Source organism: Arachis hypogaea, chromosome 9, assembly GCF_003086295.3.
Source record: "Arachis hypogaea cultivar Tifrunner chromosome 9, arahy.Tifrunner.gnm2.J5K5, whole genome shotgun sequence".
In the NCBI taxonomy this organism is placed as follows: Eukaryota; Viridiplantae; Streptophyta; class Magnoliopsida; order Fabales; family Fabaceae; genus Arachis; species Arachis hypogaea.
The window spans coordinates 6,561,785-6,580,299 of record NC_092044.1 but is presented as its reverse complement, the minus strand read 5'-3'; the positions used below and the strand labels follow the sequence as shown (position 1 = coordinate 6,580,299).

General features: G+C 35.3%; 2 protein-coding genes across 4 annotated transcripts; both read left to right on the top strand.

The window, feature by feature from the left end:
* Window positions 1-513: 513 nt before the first annotated feature.
* LOC112710151 (putative F-box/FBD/LRR-repeat protein At1g78840) lies at window positions 514-4,997 on the top strand. 2 transcript variants are annotated; one of them, XM_025762267.3, is made up of 4 exons: window positions 514-612; window positions 1,258-2,517; window positions 2,628-2,807; window positions 4,161-4,997. In XM_025762267.3, the coding sequence occupies exons 2-3, from the start codon at window positions 1,360-1,362 to the stop codon at window positions 2,802-2,804; spliced, it is 1,335 nt and encodes a 444-aa protein (XP_025618052.1). In that variant the 5' UTR covers window positions 514-612; window positions 1,258-1,359; the 3' UTR covers window positions 2,805-2,807; window positions 4,161-4,997. The 2 variants fall into 2 exon arrangements, with proteins under 2 accessions (XP_025618052.1, XP_025618053.1); XM_025762268.3 differs by having other exon boundaries at window positions 600-996.
* Window positions 4,998-16,067: 11,070 nt separating this feature from the next.
* LOC112710150 (B3 domain-containing protein At5g42700) lies at window positions 16,068-17,673 on the top strand. Of its 2 annotated transcripts, none has more exons than XM_025762264.2 (5): window positions 16,068-16,297; window positions 16,372-16,467; window positions 16,546-16,764; window positions 16,989-17,195; window positions 17,433-17,673. In XM_025762264.2, the coding sequence occupies exons 1-5, from the start codon at window positions 16,148-16,150 to the stop codon at window positions 17,478-17,480; spliced, it is 720 nt and encodes a 239-aa protein (XP_025618049.1). In that variant the 5' UTR covers window positions 16,068-16,147; the 3' UTR covers window positions 17,481-17,673. The 2 variants fall into 2 exon arrangements, with proteins under 2 accessions (XP_025618049.1, XP_025618050.1); XM_025762265.2 differs by having other exon boundaries at window positions 17,384-17,673.
* The last annotated feature ends 842 nt before the right edge of the window (window positions 17,674-18,515 follow it).

Genomic DNA, 18,515 nt, shown 5'->3' with positions numbered 1-18,515 from the left:
TCTTCTACATTCAAATCCAAATTCTCTGTATTGTAGATTTCTATGAGTATCCATTCCAAGTATTATTGATAGGAATAATATTTTACTAATTTCTTAAATATCAAATCTGTGATTTTATCGAAAATAAAACATTATTGAGAGAGAGAAGAAGGAAAAAACGAAAAAGAGGGTCACGTTTGTCGCAGCCATTGCGTGCTACCAAACAGTGGCAATTAAACTATTCGAGTTGTGCAGTAAAAAACTCTCTCACTTCATTAAATTTCATTTTAAATCTTTTTTATTACATCTAATTTATACAGAATATTTTAAATTTAAATTCAGATATTTTAATTTAAATTTATATTTATGTTTTTAAATATATTTAATAAATAAAAAATTTCGATTAATAATCAGTTAATCACATCAATATTAACTAAGATAAAAGTAATATCATAAATTACAAATTTACAATAAAAAAATAAAGTTACAATAATATAATATAATATTATTTAAAATATAAAGCTCTCTCCCCAGAAGGAAAAAAAAATCCCAACCCCTGTCAACGCGCGTGCCCATCATCAACGTGATCATCATCATCTTCTCCTCCTTCTTCTTTCCCAGGACCTCACCCAGGTGCAAAAGTCACTTCCTTTTTCAACTGCCCCCATTGATTTTATTTGATTATTTATATTTTTAATTTTCCACTGTGTTGTTAGGTTGTGCTTTTCTGTGACTTTTTCAACTGTGGGAAATAGTAAAGTTTTGTTTTTGATGTTCGTTTCTATCTCAAAATTGGTTAGCTGAGTGGTTTTATACTTTGGTTTCTGATGGGGTTTTGCTTTAACATGAATTTGGGGTTTCTTTGTTTCAATTTTGTTGGGGTTCTGTTTGTTTGTGAGGAATTGATTTGGGGAGAAGGTTTCAAAAGGGGATAATTTCTCTTTATGAGAGGGAATTATGCTCTGTGTATTTATGCCCTGTGTTTTCATGTTTCAATTGTTAGAAGCCGTAGTGAAGGTAGGTTACTCTTGATTTTCACTTCAATTTCTTGATTATTCAATGGAATTTTGCTAGCTATATTTTTAGGTATAGATAAGATTTTTTATTTTTATGTTTTTCCTTCTCTTTCTCTTGTTGTCACAGATAGAGTAGTAGCATTACTGCTAAACCACTAAGCTAATCACTTTCACTGGATTGCTTCTTAGTATAGATAACATTTCTTGTATTAATATGCTGGATTTCATGTTAACACTTTTATTCTTTTTTCTTTCATGTCAGATTACAGATAAATTAGTACTATAGCTAAACTACGGTACTGCTAAAGCACTAAGCTAGTCACTTGGTTGTTCCAAATTTGGAGAGCAATAATTTGATGGGAATATGATTGAGGGCTTCGACCAGTGCAATTCGATGTTGTGCTGGGAAGACGAAGCTGAAATGCCAAAAGTTGAATTTCAGGAATCTGGTCCTGCTTTGAAGAAAGCCAAGAAAACCATTTTGGCTGCTGAAAATGTCGACAGCTATGAAGTGGCTGAAAGCCAGGACAGACTTGGTGACTTACCGGATTGCCTTATACATCATATATTGTCGTTTATGGAAACGAAGGATGCGATTCGAACATGTGTTTTATCTAAAAGGTGGAGGTATATTTGGGCTTCAGTTCCCTGCTTGAACTTCAGCAGCAAGTCATTCAATCGGTTGGTTGATTTCAAGAAATTTGTGTTGTGGGTTCTATCCCATCGGGATGATTCTCAGGTCAAGGTTCTTATTTACTATCGCTTCGGGGTGGATTACGCAACGGATCAGTATCTGTTGAATAAGGTTATTGAATATGCAACATATCATGGTGTTGAAGAAATCAGAATCAATCTTCGGGCTAAAACCTCTGGCAGCCCACCTGTTGAAATCCCTTTGCCTCTATTTACTTGTCAGTCTTTGAAACGGCTCGAGTTAAAAGATTGCAATCCTACAAATGTCTCGTCCCCCGTTGGCTGCAAGTCATTGGAAACGTTGCACCTGGAACATTTTTCAATGTATCCTGCTGCAGCTGACTTTATGAATCCATTTTCAAGTTTGGCGGAACTCTTTGGTTTTACAACATTGACGACTTTGCACCTTAACAGCTTCACTCTGTGTTATACAGGAATTGACTGTCTCAACCCATTTGCTACATGTGTCAATTTGAAGAATTTGCACTTAGGTGAAATGTCCTTTAAGTCCGATTTGAACCCTAAGGATTTTGTTATATCTGCTCCCAAACTCAAAAACTTGAGCCTAATGTGCAACCGCTTCAAATGTAAGATTGTAGTTGCTGCACCAACTCTTACCAATTTCAGCTACTTGTATTCTACATCTTGTGCCTTCTTTGAGTTCAGTCTTCCATCTTTGGATGGCTTGGTCATTGATATTCATGAACCGCGTGATCAATTGGAAAAATCAATCCGGAGGAAGAGAGAGGAGACTTTGCATGGTTTGATCAATATGATACGGGGACATTGTAAATCTGAAGCAGTTAAACTATCATTCTGTACAGTAGCGGTTAGTATGTCAGAGACATAGACGGTTTGGTTTTACTGTTTTGCATTTTCAAAAGAAATATCGTACAGTTTGCCTGATTTTTATTTATTTATTTTTGTGCTTTTTTCCAGGTTTCCTGTGGTACTGCAGTTTTTCTAAAGCCAGAGTTTTACTCCTGTAGTAAATTGAAATCATTGAACTTCGGGGTGGGTTCAACATACAAAATCTTCATTAGCAACCTTGACAATATAACGGCCTACTTCCGCGATTGCTCTCAACATGCAGATTTTGAAATCCTGACTATTTAGAAGGTATTCATAAATCCCCTTCATCTTGAATTAATTTGATCAACTTTTATTCTGCTAAACAATGCTTGTGGATATATTCGTTAGAGATTGCTTTCTTTGCTATGGCTGATCATATATAAATCTGAATTCATGGTTAAAGTTTGTATGTGGATAATATTCTACATTGACTATTTTAGCATCTAAGTTTGTACGATGTCTTGCATTTACTTTGCACACATGTTTTCCAATGTGAAATTATATTTTTAGACAAAGAAGCCCATGCATTTGTAACCTATAACAAATTTTCATACTAGTGTGAATTTACAAATTTTCACTTATTTGCATCATCTTTCTTTGTTTCTTCATAGGATATTTGATGTAATGCCAGTGTAAATGTTGCATTAAGGTGTAGCGTTTGATAATTGTTTAGATATTTATACTAGTTTTGCTATAGATGTAGATTATGGGGAATAGCGATCTATAAGAAGGATAATATAAGCTTATAGTACAATGTTAATGGGCTACAATCTGTTTCAGTTGTTTCCTTTGTTCATTTCTTGTTTATTTGATAATTACTATAATACCATACTTTTGTTTTGCTTCAAGCTTTCTTGAGTGAAATTCCTTTAGAATTATCTTAAAAAGATGGTATACAAATGACCACATGGTATCTTTTTTTCAATTAACGAAAAAGATTATCTTTCCTTTAGAATTATCTTATTTATAGTGTACTTAGAACTTTTACAGCTTATCAAGCTTTTAAAAGATTTAAATTGCTATAGTGATCAGTGACGTGGCTTCAATCTTTTAGTTATTAGGATGAACTGAGGTGTATCATATGTGTAATATGTATGGTTAAGAAGCTAGAAACCGTGAAGCGTTGATTTAGATTTTGATGTCTTGGCTATAGACGAGATATATGATAGGATGGAGTAGCATGGTTTGCCCATGGAGTAGACTCCACCAAATGGAAAGTGGCTAGTTTATTGTTGTATATGGTTATGAAGTATAGTGAAAGATAATATTCACTCTTCTTTTTTACCTTCTGTCATAACTATTTTTTTGTTACTTCCCTGGATCAATTTGTATATGGATACAATACAATTGTACCGAAATACCTTGACAAAGATGTTTCAAAAAGTGACAATGATGTATAAAAGAGATTTAAGTCTTCTGCATTGTTTTACATATCACTAAACCTTATGTGCATCTAATTTAAACCGTGCTTAGGGCTTATCAATATTAAATGTCTCTGTTGCTACTATCTATTCTTGTTCTAAATAAGCTATTGTCTCCTTATCTTTGTCATTGAGGCTGTTGATATTAACTCCTTAATATTCTTTTCATTCCTCTATTTTTTTTGTTTTGATTTCAAAGGATACATCGCGGAGCAGGCTTGGCTTATGCTGGGGTGGAGGTTAACCCAATACTTGGATCATTGTTGTATAAACAAGGATTAGTGCTCGGTAATAGTTTCACTGGGAAAGGATTGGGGTATACTCATATGTGGTCAATTTTAGAAGATAGGTCACAGTGAAATAGAAATTCAAACACTTTTTGTATCTTGATTCTCCTTTTGTAGTCATTTTCACCCCAAAAAAAGGGGAGAAAAGAAGCAGAATATAGACCCTTTTTTTCCTTAATATTTTCTAGTTTCTTTTATGGGGGTAAAAGGAAGGAAAAGGAAATAAAGATCCAAGTTATTTGCTTGCTTAGACAGTTTTAGTTTAAGTGGCTATAAATTGGGAGTTGATGTGAAATGAATTTGGATTCTTTAGAATGAGGAGGTTTGTAGAGTGATAAAGCGAGACGATGTTTCATCGTTAGATCATTTGACAGTTCTAGTTTTAGTGATCTAGGGGTGTTTATACCCTCGCTTAATTACTTAACAGATATCTTCATTTCAGAGGATTCAGATTCATACTAAAATAAGGCATTTTATGCTGATAATTTTTAGATAAAAAGTCAAAAGAATTGATGGCTGAAAATGTTGCAGCAATCTTTTTACTCCTATATTCACTGTTGACTGCTGAAACAGCCAAAAGAACAAGTGTTCATTTCAAGGTGAAAGACAAGGAATGCCTGAAACTATTCAATGGGAGAAATATTTGCATTTAGCTGCCTGGTGAATGGTGATCCAAGGTTATAGTTTCATTGTAATTCGGCATGTACTGATAATTTTAATATTTAGCAAGGATATATTTATTTTTGGTTTTTTTTTGAATTATTATTATTATTATTATTATTATTATTATTATTATTATTATTATTATTATTATTATCTCCGTTTTAAAATATCTATCATTTTAGAATTTTGGTACTTGAAAAGCTTAATGTATTTGATTATAGTTTATATTAAGATACATTAAATCTTTTTAACATAGCAAAATTCTAGAGTGATAGATAGTTTCTTGGTTCATAGGAAATATTTACCAGGGATATCAATTTGGTTTTTGGTAGTGGCGAGAATATCGTTTATTTTGGGGGAAATTCTTATTCTATGGAAGCAAAATAATTGTTTCTCCAAATGATGTATTTATTTAGGGTAAAGGACAAATAGGTTCCTGAGTTTTTAATTTGCGGACATTTAACTCCCTCAGGATTGAAAAATACAAAATGATCTTTGATCTCTTAAAACGTCGTACAAATTGGACTTTCCGTTCAATCTGCTTCGTAACACGTTACGGATTCAGATTACCTGGCGCTTATGTGGCGTAGCAATGGGTACGTGTCTCCAAGATGCTATGAACGGGGCTGACGTGTTTTACTGAAAAAAGTTATGGGACATTGTTGTACTTATGCACTAAGATGACATTGTTTCAGAAATAGTTGTGGAATGGTTCTTATGAGATATGCCCATGATGTCCATATCAATCACAGATAATTAAAGGAAGCCTAATACTTACGTTTTTCCTCCAAAAAATACAACGCTTCATCTTTGTGTTGTCGTTGTTGTTCAGTGAAGCAGTTCCATTGAAGCTTCCTGGTGCTACCTGTGTCCGCTGTGGAGAGTGGTAAGTACATTGTTATTCAAATTTGTTTTGCTTATACCCTTTATTTATTATCAATGTCGTAGGATGGGACTTATATGGACTGTGAGTGTAGTAGCTGATTAGTTGTGGGGTTAGTCATTTGTCGGGTATTATTTAGTGAGATTTTGGAGATTTTGATAATAAGGGTTGGTTTTATGTTGTGTTGTGTATTGAAAAAAGTTACAAATGGTTGATGTATTTGGTGTTCCCATGTTCCATCATGGGGGCTATTTTCAAGGTTACCTACCAGTGAATTAGTTTATCTGCATAGTCAAGTTGAGAGGTTTCCGCCGATGGACTTGAATTTTGTCAATTTCGGAAATCTGATCACGATGTTCAAAGGATTGGGGTATCAATCGTATAAGGAGGCTTACTGGTATGATCCAAAAAGCAAAGATATAGAGTCAGGGTTGCATGTACTGAGGAGGGATACATAGATCAACCAAATGCGACAGACTAAGTTGAGGAACAAAGACAGGAGTTTACATTTTTTTTTACCATCCTATTGATCAACCTGAGATCGCAAATGGTGATTGTGAGAAAAATGATGAGGTTGAGGAAGAAGTCGATCCAAATGACTTGGAGAAGTTGGATGACTCATCTACAGATGATGATAACGATGGCAGTGAGGAAGATGAACTGTATAAACTACCACCTGCTGGTTATGAAAGTGGGAGTGAGAGTGATGAAGATGATGAGGGCAGAAGGGTGAGAGCTGCCAAAAGGAAGAGGAAACAAGTGTCTCTATCGTCGAGGAAAGGGATCGAACCAAAGGAAAAGCAAAAAAAAAAAAAAAACAAGCAACACATGAGTCTAAAAGGCAGAGTGTAAATCCCGCTAAAATCGGTAAATAATTAGTTAATAAATTGAATTTTAATTAGGAAAATTAAAAATGCAAAAATAATATCAAAATAGGATAGAGCTCTTCAAAACGAGAATTTTGATACCAATTTCAAAAATTTTGGCCCAAAATTGGACCGAAAGGGTCGAACCAGTTGAACCGAAGCCCAAATTGGGCCCATGGGTCCAACCGGACCCATAACTTAAAAGAAGCAGCAACTCCTTCTTCCCCCCATTTCATACAACAACGACGCCAAACAGATTGGGGAGGAAGAGAACTCCATAACCCTCATCAAATCTTCCTTCCACCATAACTTCCCTATTTGAGTTCCGATCGCCGCACCGTTCGTGGCCACGTGTCCAGCATATTGAGCTCTACATTTCTATTGGATCAATTTCACCGGTAATCTTCATTTTTGTTTCAAAATCTCTACCCATTCCTTATTGTGAAATTGAACCCTTGTGATGAAATCTTGTCCAATTTGGTGTTTTAGGTTCGATTTAGCTTGTGGAGCTTATTGGGTTTGAGTTCCTACGCGTATGGGTGTGGTAAGAATCACCTAAACCCTAATCCAATTCTGATTCCATTATGTAAAATCTGAATTTGGAATATATATGTGTATTAGGTGTGAATTAAGTTTCTATATAAGCATTGGAATTGAAAAGTAAGCATTTGGAAACTTGGTGGTGATTGAAGCTAAGATTATGGTTGGTTCCTTTGAGCTTGAGGGGATGTGTTGTAGCTTGTGAGGCTTCCTTGGATTAAATACAGTGATCTGCCAAGGTATGGTTTAGGTTTCGCACGTTTAATTTATAAGGTTGTGTGAAAACTTAGGTTAGATCATTATAGGATAGGTTGAAATGGTTCAATGTGTTAAATGGTTAGTGTTTGTGTCGTTGACGAATCAATTGATGTGGTGCTTGTGTTGAGTAATTGATAATGCGAGTTAAAGTTATGTATGTATATATGCTAGTATGATGGTGATGAATAAAGGGTTTATGATTGTGGCAAAGTAATGGCATAGTTGACATAGTGAATGGTGTATATTTGGATTTGTAGATATTATTATGATGGATAATATTGTGTTAACGATTGAAGAATTTCATGTTAATGATGATATGTGTATATAGAGTAATATGTTGGTTTGTGGTTAAAGTTTGTGAAGTTGGGTGTATGTGGTGTTTTTGAGCTAAGTTGTAAGAATTGTGGTGTTATGATTAAAGGCTGGCTAGATTGATGATTGTGGTATGTTGAGTTGTATAGAAATGTGCTTTGAAGAGGAAGATGTGGCTTCGGAAAAAAAATGAGGTTTGGGTGTTATTTGGTAAAAAGGGAATTTTGATGAACTTTGGAAGTCCATAACTTGTTCCTCAAAATTTGGATGGAAATGCGAGTTATTTCAAATGAAAGATGATTTTACAAGCTTTTGAACGACATCAATTTTGTGAAAAATAGAATTTTGTAGAGAAAGTTATGGACGACGGAAGTTTGGTGCAAAAACTGTGTTATGCAGGTGGCAATTTTTCTGGTTTTGCAGCTCCTAGGCAATCTGTTAATTTTTGGATAAACGTACATCCACGCGTACGCGTGGCGTGATATTTCAAACTACACATGTGCGAGTAGCCATACGTGCGCGTGATGAGCTAACCTGCGTGACCACGTGTACGCATGGTAAGGCAATGCTCACGCGTGCTACTTTTCCACGTTACCAGGCGTACGCATGGCCCACGCGTACCCGTGGCCCTGGCTTGCTGCAGAAATAGATTTTTGGCATTTAAAACTAGATTTTCACCTCTAAACCTCCATTTTCTTCCTTTTAGACTAGTACTAAGTCCAGTAGCTAGTTGAAACTAGAAAAATAGAATAACTTGGGGGTGAAGTAAGAGGCAAAATGATGAGTTATATGAAGAAGATGAGAATGTTAAATGAAGTTTAATGCCATGGCTTGATAAATGATTATATATTGATTATCAAAATGAAATGGCTTATGAAAAATGATATCTGAGATACGAGTTTTTCTGGGTAAGAACCGTGGCTTGCCACTACGTGTTCCAGGTTGAAACTCGATACTCTGTTGACCCTACGTCGTAAGAGTGACCGGCACGTATAAATTCCCGAGTATGGATAGCCCCTATTGAGTGATTTGAATGATGAATGAATGTGAAATCTATGCATAGACTCATGGGGATACGCGACGGGGGGACAGTTTAAGATTTTCGGACTTGTCGGGTTGGCTGGATAACCGACAGATGAGCCTTATGATCCATAGGACAGGCATACATCATGTGCATTTGTATGTTTGATTGCTATGCATTTCCTGAGTTTGCCTAATTGAATATATATATCCTACTACCTGTTATACTTGCTACTTGCACTATCTGCTTATTACTTGTGCGTGAACTTGTTTGGTTGCTTGTCTCTGCTGAATTATGGATGATGGAGGGACGGAGGAAGGGTGAAATGGTTTGGTGTTATGTTAGGTTTAAAATTTGAGTGAGTTAGGAAGGTCTAGATTACCTACCCCTATTTATAGCTTTTGTTTAGAAATTAAGTTTTACAATTGTATGACGGAGTTCTAGGATTGCCACTGGCATTCCCAGGACCTTATTTATTATATGCGTGGCACCTTTACCATGCTGAGAACCTCCGATTCTCATCCCATACTGTGTTGTCTTCAGATGCAGGTCGAGAGGCTCCTCGCTAGACGTCTGGATCTTAAAGCGAAGTAATCCCTGGGTTATTTTGGGTTTTATGATTGTATATATATGTACCTATGTACTTAGCTTGCTCTCCAAGAAACTTGTTTATTTTGTTCCTTATAGAGGTTGAGGGAGAGCTAGGGTCTTATTTTGTACTTTGAGTATTCTGGTATATATATATATATATATATATATATATATATATATATATATATATATATATATATATATCATCCGGCCAGCCTTAACTTCGCAGGCTAAGTCAGGAGCTAGTTATGTTGTATTCTTGGCTTTCCTTTACTCTCTTGCTTATTCCTATCCTTAACTCTTAGGTTTCTTAGCACGCAAGTAATCCTATTTCTTGAGATTTGTGCTTTTTATTTTGCGATTTTGTTTTACCCATTTTCAAGACTTCTAGTATATCGACTCTTCTCACTATTATATGTATATTTTAACTGTTTAGAGGTCCGTAACACCACACTACCCTTGTTCTACGACTTAAGCGTAAAACTTTGTGTAGTAAGGTGTTACACAGAGATTTAAAGCAAGAAGGGTGAGCTCATTTGAAAAAAAGTTCCTCAAGGTTCACTGGGCCTACTAAACAGCCCAACACAAGTGGGTCAAGAAGACAGCCCAATAGAACTAGGCCTGCTAGGGAGCCCAGTATGAGGCCAGCCATTGCAGAAAACGTCAGTGATATAGACACAGAGGATGAGGACATTATGTTCGAGTATGAATCTGAGGAGCTGCATACCCCTGCCTCATCAGAGGAGGAAGGGAACAAATCACACTAGCCTGAGTTTGATGAACAACATGGCTTCGAAGAAGACAGATTTGGGCTTGGAACAAGATTTGCTACAATAGAAAGGTTCAAGGAGGATGTGAAGGATTCATTTATTACTGAGGGGAGGGAGTTAGTCTGGATTAAAAATGATAGAAAAAGGGTTAGAGTTGGCTGCAAGGGTGAGGATTGTCCTTGGATTGCCCATCTCTCATACAATAAACAACTGCAGTATTTTCAAGTGAAAACATATAAGAGTGAACATACGTGTGCAAGAGATTTAGGAAGCAATGCAGCTGACCAACACTGGATCAGCAAGAAAGTGGAGAAAAGGATGACCACACATCCCCACAATGTGCGAGGAAGTGTGCTACTATTTCATGGAAAGTTTGCACTAGTTCAAGAGAAAAGGTTGAAGCGGCTTGTCAAGCCAAGTAACAAGTGGACTGCGGAGTGGATTGGTGATAATGAGCGCAAGCGTTTTGAGATCACCTACAAGGGATCTAAATTGGATGTGGACTTTATCAAACATACATGCACATGTAATAGATGGCAACTAACCGGTCAGTGTGGAATTATATTTACTTTAGTGAAAATTGCATTTCTCTACTTGCTGCTGGTATTATTTTTACTTGAAATTGTATTTGTATACTCTTTTTGGATGTCTTTGCCTTGCTGCTCGTATTATGATTGCTTGAGTTTGTATTTTGCTGTTATCCTTACTTGCATTGCTGTTACCAATTTATTGTATTTTCTAGAAAAGGAATGTCGTGCACTCATGTTATAGCTGCAATCAGAAAAAGACATGATAACATGGAAGATTACATGCATCCATGGTTATGCATGGAATCTCTGAAGAAGACTTACGGGCACTTCATCCAGCCTGTTACTAGTGAAGAGTTTTCGACACGGACTGATCAGACTAGGCCTGTTGCATCTGTAATTAAGAGGCCGATCAGTCGTCCAAAGGTCCATAATAGGCAAAAAGACCCAGCAAAAATGGTTATTGAAGGTAAAAAATTGAAGAAGAGTTTCTATGTGACCTGGAGCAAGTGTGGTCAGACAGGACACAACTGTCAGACAGGACACAACTATAAGACTTGCAAGGGTGCGCCATCGAACCCAAATTGAAAACCTAATACCAGGAAACCAAAGAAGAAGATCGATAACAACATTTCACTTGTGGTTCTATCACTGTCACAATCAGTCCCTCGGGCAGAGGTACTTGACTGGACAAAGGATCTTTATGTCCACCTGATAAAAAGTTGTAGGATTTAGTTGTCCATTTTAAAGTGTTAAAGGACCTACTTGTATCTTTTAAATTTTCTTGATGACTTTAGTGTCTTTCTTCATTCATGACATGAACATAACATGGTGTTTCAAGGTCAAGAGAAAAATTCAGCTGAGGCAACTAACTAGAACCATTCTGCAGCTAACATAACTCCAGATGTGGTCCAATAAGAAGCTGCTCCAGAAGCTTCATCTGTGCCTGTTTCTGCAGTCCCTGCAAGGCAAGGCCAAATTTCATTCAAACCTCCAGCCAGAGTTCTAGCAATGTCATCCAACAGAACCTTGAGACCAAAACAACCAATTTGAAGGAAGGATGTTGGCAAACAACATGTTCAACCATCACAGCAACCAAGTGCAGAAGCAAGTGGGGGACCATCTGATGAGACTTTAGCTACAGCTAGCACTGGAACTAAAAGAATGTTTCGGTTCATCCCCACCCCAAGAGTCAACAATTCTAAGAAATGATGTTGCTATTTTAGGAAGTCAGTCATAGCTGATGTAAAAATTTGACAAACTTATTTTGGTGTGTTATACATTCTAATATCTTTTTGGCAAAATTATGGTGTTCAGGTGGTTCAATGTTTTGTTAGGATTGTAATCCTTCAAACTTATCTTATTTGGTGTGAGACTGCTTATCATATTTTGTTAGGATTGTAGTCCTTCAAACTTATCTCATGGTTCAATATTTAATGATCCAAATTATTTAATGAATTTTACATACCTGGACCATCAACATGATATTAGATATAGCCATTTAAACACATGATGTTATCGCAACAAAATATTATCATTCATCAAAGGATAAACATAACTACATTATATCAATTGTTCCTCACAACAACAATGCACAATATCTAATAACACCTAATAACAGCAACAACAGCACAAATTACTACCAAACATACAACAATAATCTACATATTAGATTTTTTCTTCCCTCTTTAGACAGGCAAGCTTCTTCTCCAACTTAACCAGCCTCTGTTCTACTTTATTCTTGTACAAGTACTGCTCCAAGTTGTTAACATTGTTGTCACAAATTGACTTCTCTCTACCTCTAATTTTTGCAACATGATCATCAAGCCAGACAAAGAATTTGCAGTGGGATGGATTTTTCAACTGCAACATCAACAATAAAATCAAAATTCAGCTAAACACATGAACAGTTTCAAGCTTCACAGAACCATGTTACCTTGAAGAAGGGACACCCAAGAAACAACTGGTTAGGATTAGTTGGCGTCTTGGACTTGTACAGTATAGCATACACATCACACTTGCACATCAGAGCAATGTCGTCCTTCTCTTCTCCAGCCTCCACGCAACGAATGTGAGACGGCAATCGGACTTGTTGGATGCTCGAGGAACTTCTTTCACTGGCCATAGACGCCCTAGACGCAACAACTCCCTAACTATACAAGTGCGATGGCGTCTAGGACCAATTTGGAGAATTAGAGCACCTCCCAAAACGTCATTATTTTGGGAGCAAAACAGAAGAACCTTCTTGTCCTCCGAATGAATGTTAACATCTCGTCCTATATCATAACGGATACATCACTCTGTTATCGCCACATAGACGCCACATCAATCTTATCCATTTCACATTAGAGTGCAAATTGAACGAAAGGACCAATCTGTACGGCATTTTAAGAGGTTAAGAATTGTTTTATATTTTCCAGTTTCGAAGGAGTTAAATGTTCATAAATCAAAATTCAAGAACTTATTTATCTTTTATCCATTTATATATTATTTTTATTTCTATATTTTATTCTTTCTCTTGTTTTGTGTTGCTTACTTATTTTCCCTTGTATCTTTGCCTTCTATTAGTCTTAGATAGATTTGTTCAAGGCGAAGGTCTAAATATACCTTTGGACTTGTTAAACACTCAGAACAGAACATTAGTGTTGGTTCAGTCTCAACAAATTAAGAATAGAGTAATTATCCAAATCAATTTGTAAAATTTTTAATATGGGATAATTCTTTAGGTTTTAAAATACAATTTTTAATATTTATTTTTATTAGGCAATATATATATATTTTTTAATTTGATTAGGTTAATAGATGTCGCTGTGGATTTTTTAAGATTTTTTAAGAATTATTTTAAAATTTTTTAAATTTTTTTAGAATTATTTTGTATTTTACTCTTTAAATTAAATTAAAAGGAGACTTTATTGTTTAATAAAGATAAATATTGAGAGTTATTTTATATATTTTAAAATTTAAAAAGTTATAGTGTTTGATTTTAAAAATTTTAAAAACTAATTTGAGTAAGGGTGAGTAATTACTCTTAATAATAATAAATAAATAGAGTACTTCAATTGTCTTTTTTTTTTCAATTGAATTTTATAATCATCTTACGAGTGACAAACTGATATTATACGATAACAGATAAATTCTTAATTTATTTAGGTATTATATTTTGAATTTAATCTTTAAAAATTAGGTATGCAACAAATTTTATAGTCAAGTTTTATTCAACGAAAAATAAACTAATAAAATTAAGAATTAGTTGATAATTTCTGCTCAATTGAGAATTTATACATAATGAAAAAATATTGTATCAATTCTATTCCGGAAAAAAAAAATCTTAGGCTTAGTTTGTATCTTAGGAACAACATTTTTAATTTTTTTGAATAAAAGTTATTAAAGTTTTTGGAAAATGAAAATGTTGTTAGGTATAATATTAATTTTTAGAATTAACATTATCTAAACTCATGAATTGAAGTATTTTCATAAAGAATACTGAATACTACCTCAAATAGGTTCCCACGAAATTTATTATCCAACAGTTTTGTCTTCCACAAAATTTAACTAAGATTTCGATTCTGAGATTTTCAGATATCCACCATATACGTTTCCAAAATCGTTTGATCCGGTTAAAGTAGTGACGTGTCAGGTTAACTGCGACATGTCACCTCCAGGACATTTTGGTCTCCATCCATGCTGGACAAAACGACGTCGTATTGAAACCAGGGGCAAAACGACGTCGTTTCGGGGAGGACAAATTCGTCCCCACTTAGACAGAGAATGCAAACGGCGCCATTTTCATGTGGGGACCTATTTGGCTTATAATAGAATCTTAGGGGACCTATTTGACCTATAATTCATGATGTTAAAAGAAGCTATATTTACTTGAACGCAAACCTTAAAAACACATTAATATTGGTCTGTTCATTTATCAAAATGGTAATATAAACTTGAGAACCCAAACATGTTAACTAAACAAATATTTGGCCTCAATAGCAACACAAACCAAATCAAATCAAAAGAAGGTTTATTTTCTTCAACATAAACTAAACGAAACCATTCTAAACAACATAAAGTCTTCTTCCTCCAACATAACAAAAGGTGGTAATATAACTAAGACAACAACTTTCACACTAATTCTTAGAAGCATCATTTCTTGAAAGACTGGTTCAACCTTGGTGTTGGAATGAATTTGAACAACTTAGATACTATGCCACTGGTTGCAGCTGATATTGTCTCAGCACTAACACTCCCCGAATTCTTGACCCTAATTACTGTTTCCTTTGGACGTCTAAAAGAAAGTTGAGCTTGGAATAATCAACAGTATTTTTATCACCATATTTCACACAGAGTTCAACTACTTACATTAAGCCCCTTACAAGGGGCATACATTTGGATTGTAAGTGGTTTAATGTAAGCAGTTGAACTTTGTGTGAAACATGGTGATAACAATACTGCTTATTCTAATCTCAGCTTTCTTTTAGACGTTCAAAGGAGACAGTAATTAGGGCCAAGAATCAAGGGAGTGTTAGTGCTGAGACAATATCAGCTGCAACCAGTGGCACAGTATCTAAGTTGTTCAAATTCATTCCAACACCAGGGTTGAACCAGTCTTTCAAGAAATGACGCTTCTAAGAATTAGTGTAAAAGTTGTTGTCTTAGTTATGTTACCACCTTTTGTTATATTGGAGGAAGAAGACTTTATGTTGTTTAGAATGATTTCGTTTAGTTTATGTTAAAAAAAATAAACCTTCTTTTGACTTGATTTGGTTTGTGTTACTATTGAAGCTAAATATTTGTGTGGTTAACATGTTTGGGTTCTCAGGTATGTTACCATTTGATAAATGAACAGACTAATGTCAAAGTGTTTTTAAGGTTTGTGTTGAAGACTTGAAGTAAATATAGCTTCTTTTAACATTATAAATTATAGGTCAAATAGGTCCCATAAAATACTATTATAAGACAAATAGGTCCCCCCACTTGAAAATGGCGCCGTTTGCATTTTCTGTCTAAGTGGAGACGAATTTGTCCTCCCCGAAACGACGTCGTTTTGCCCCTGGTTCCAATACGACATCGTTTTGTCCAGCGTGGATGGGAACCAAAATGTCTTGGAGGTGACATGTCACAGTTAACCTGACATGTCACCACTTTAACCGGATCAAACGGTTTTGGGGACGTATCTGGTAGATATCTAAGAATCTCAGAGTCGAAATCTCAATTAAATTTTGTGAGAAACAAAACTGTCGGATGTTAAATGTCGTTTTTCTTTCCTGTGATTCCTAGTAGAGAAAAAGAAAAAAAATAAATAAATATTGTCATTTTTAATTTATATGTTATTTTAAAATTATTTTAATAATAAAATTTCTCTCTTTTTAAATGGCATCGCTTGTGTGGGAAAACAACGGTCGTCTCCACACTGCCCTAGACTCTGGTCCTCATTTTGAATCTCGCCGTTGTAAGAAACGTGAAAGAAGAAGAAGATGACGGCAAAGGCCAGTGAATACGAGGAGATTCGCCGGAAGAGGTTGGAGGAGAACAAGAAGAGGATGGAGGCCCTCAATCTCCCCAACCTCTCTCAGGCCCTCCACTCCTCTCCCCTTTCCAAATCCAAATCACACTCTCCCTCTCCGGTATCTCTTCTCTTCTCTTCTCTTCTCTTCTCTTCTCCAACCATCATTTCCCTCACTCTCCTCTTTGCCTGCAGCTGAAGCGCGTCAAGTCACGCACCATTGAGAAGCAGGTGGTTGTGGTGAGGAGGTCCAGCCGCGTCGCCAACATGCCAGCTCCTGTTTACAAAGAAGTCTCTCTCTTTCTCTCTTCTTCTAACTTTTCCCCTTTTCCCTTCTTCACTTAATTTCTATTCAATCTCGCATGGCAGGTGGTAATTGATCGTGTAGTCACACCTAGAAGCCGCAGATATGGCGGCTCCTACGATCGCTACAGGGATTATTCAAAGCGGGTGTATGCTTCCGATGAAGCTAGACAGGAAGCCCTAGACAAGGCCGATAAGATACAATCCGATTTGCAGTCTAAGTCTCATCATCCATCCTTCGTTAAAACCATGCTCCAGTCTCACGTCACCGGCGGATTCTGGCTGGTCTGTAATCTTAATTCTCTCTCTCTCTCTTTTTTGTTATTTTTGTGGAATTGTTCTAATCAAAAGAATTAGGAGCTCAGCAAGGTTTACAGCTTTTGAAGTTTCGTTAGGAATAGAATGTTGCAAGTTTATTTATCTTTAGAAAGGATTAGTAAAATGCAATGTTTGATGTTTATCCGCAATGATTATAATCGGTTTATCATTGCGGCCATCTTTGACAATAGGGTCTTTCAGTCCAGTTCTGTAAGACGCATCTTCCAAATCGTGACGAAAGAATTACTTTGATTGATGAGGATGGGGATGAGTATGAAACACTATATTTGGCTCGAAAAACAGGACTTAGTGCAGGTTGGAGAGGCTTTTCAATTGCTCATAACCTAGTTGATGGGGATGCTTTGGTTTTTGAACTAATTAGCCGCACTACATTCAAGGTGACTAAACATTCATCATTTTCGGTTTTTAGTACATTCATCTTGTATAATTAAGAGAATGGTATGTGTGAATGTGATTATTAACACTGCTATGGCATGTCATGACTACTGTTACACAGTTTTCTTATCCCCTTTTGTGCTATCTCATTTCTGCAATGTCTAATCCTTGCATTATCCCCATTCTGCAGGAGTGCAGGTTTTAATAACGTTATTGTGGTTTCTATTATTTTCTTTCAGGTTTACATTGTTAGAGTGAATAGTCCTGGAGAGGGTGAAGAGCAATGAATTTCAATAGAAATTTGGAGTCAGTAAACTAATGTGTAGGTATTATTGTTAGTAACTAATTAAAGTTTGTAGTTAGCTCCACTCCTGGAGTCTTTCAAATACTGCTATAAAATTGTAATGATATTTAAGTTATTAGTCCTGAGACCCTTAAAATTTTAGTGCTATGGAATTTTGATGATCTTTGCTGGATAAAGCTATATAGAGAGAAAACAATGTGTCTTAAGAACCATAAAAGTGACAAAAGCTTTGGAGTCCAAAATTACTCATATTTATAAGAAATAGATCAGCATTGTATTGCTATTGAATATTAATTGAAAAAACTACAATCGGTTAAAAATACATATAAATTTTACTAAGAAAATACTGAATTAATAAATAAAGGTCAAGTGATGTTACTGAATTACAATGGAAAAGTATGGAGTATTAGAGATATAACCATTAGTATTACCTTTTTTCATTAGCTACCAGCTCTTTAAAGAAAACTCTCTTTTTGTTATAAAACTTTCTGTTCAATTTATTTAATTAAACTACCTTTATATCCGTTAACACCAAGTATATTTGTTTTGCATTATAACTCACAGTGTAACATATAGCGAGAGCTGTTTCATAAATCTATTTTATCTTTTGATTTTTTAATTTATGTATAGCAGTATTCATATATGAATGACAAAGTTTTCAATGACATATTCATGTACTTATCCAACCAAAACTATGTGTTTCAAAAAGTTACTTCAACGAAGATTTTATGATTGTCGTCATGTGAAAATACTTTATTTTGATTATTAGATGATAAGTCGTAGGGTTTGATTTTTATTTAAAGTAAAAGTGTTACTTTTATTTAAAATATTGCTAAACAAATAAGTCACACTTTTTAAACAAAGATCATCATAAAAAGATGTTTTTAGCATCTTCATTGAAATAGTTGACTAAAAAAAAAGTCAAAAAAACATTTAGTCCTGTATGCCCACACTTGGCAGATTTGCTTTGATTGTCTTCTCTTCAATCAATTTAATGATCAGCTTGCACATCACCTCT

Coding starts and splice junctions, on each gene's coding strand:
- LOC112710150 (XM_025762264.2), top strand. CDS start 16,148: ATGACGGCAAAGGCCAGTGAATACGAGGAGATTCGCCGGAAGAGGTTG. Junction 16,468..16,545: donor CAGCTCCTGTTTACAAAGAA/GTCTCTCTCTTT, acceptor CTCGCATGGCAG/GTGGTAATTGATCGTGTAGT. Junction 16,765..16,988: donor TCACCGGCGGATTCTGGCTG/GTCTGTAATCTT, acceptor CTTTGACAATAG/GGTCTTTCAGTCCAGTTCTG.
- LOC112710151 (XM_025762267.3), top strand. CDS start 1,360: ATGATTGAGGGCTTCGACCAGTGCAATTCGATGTTGTGCTGGGAAGAC. Junction 2,518..2,627: donor TATCATTCTGTACAGTAGCG/GTTAGTATGTCA, acceptor GCTTTTTTCCAG/GTTTCCTGTGGTACTGCAGT.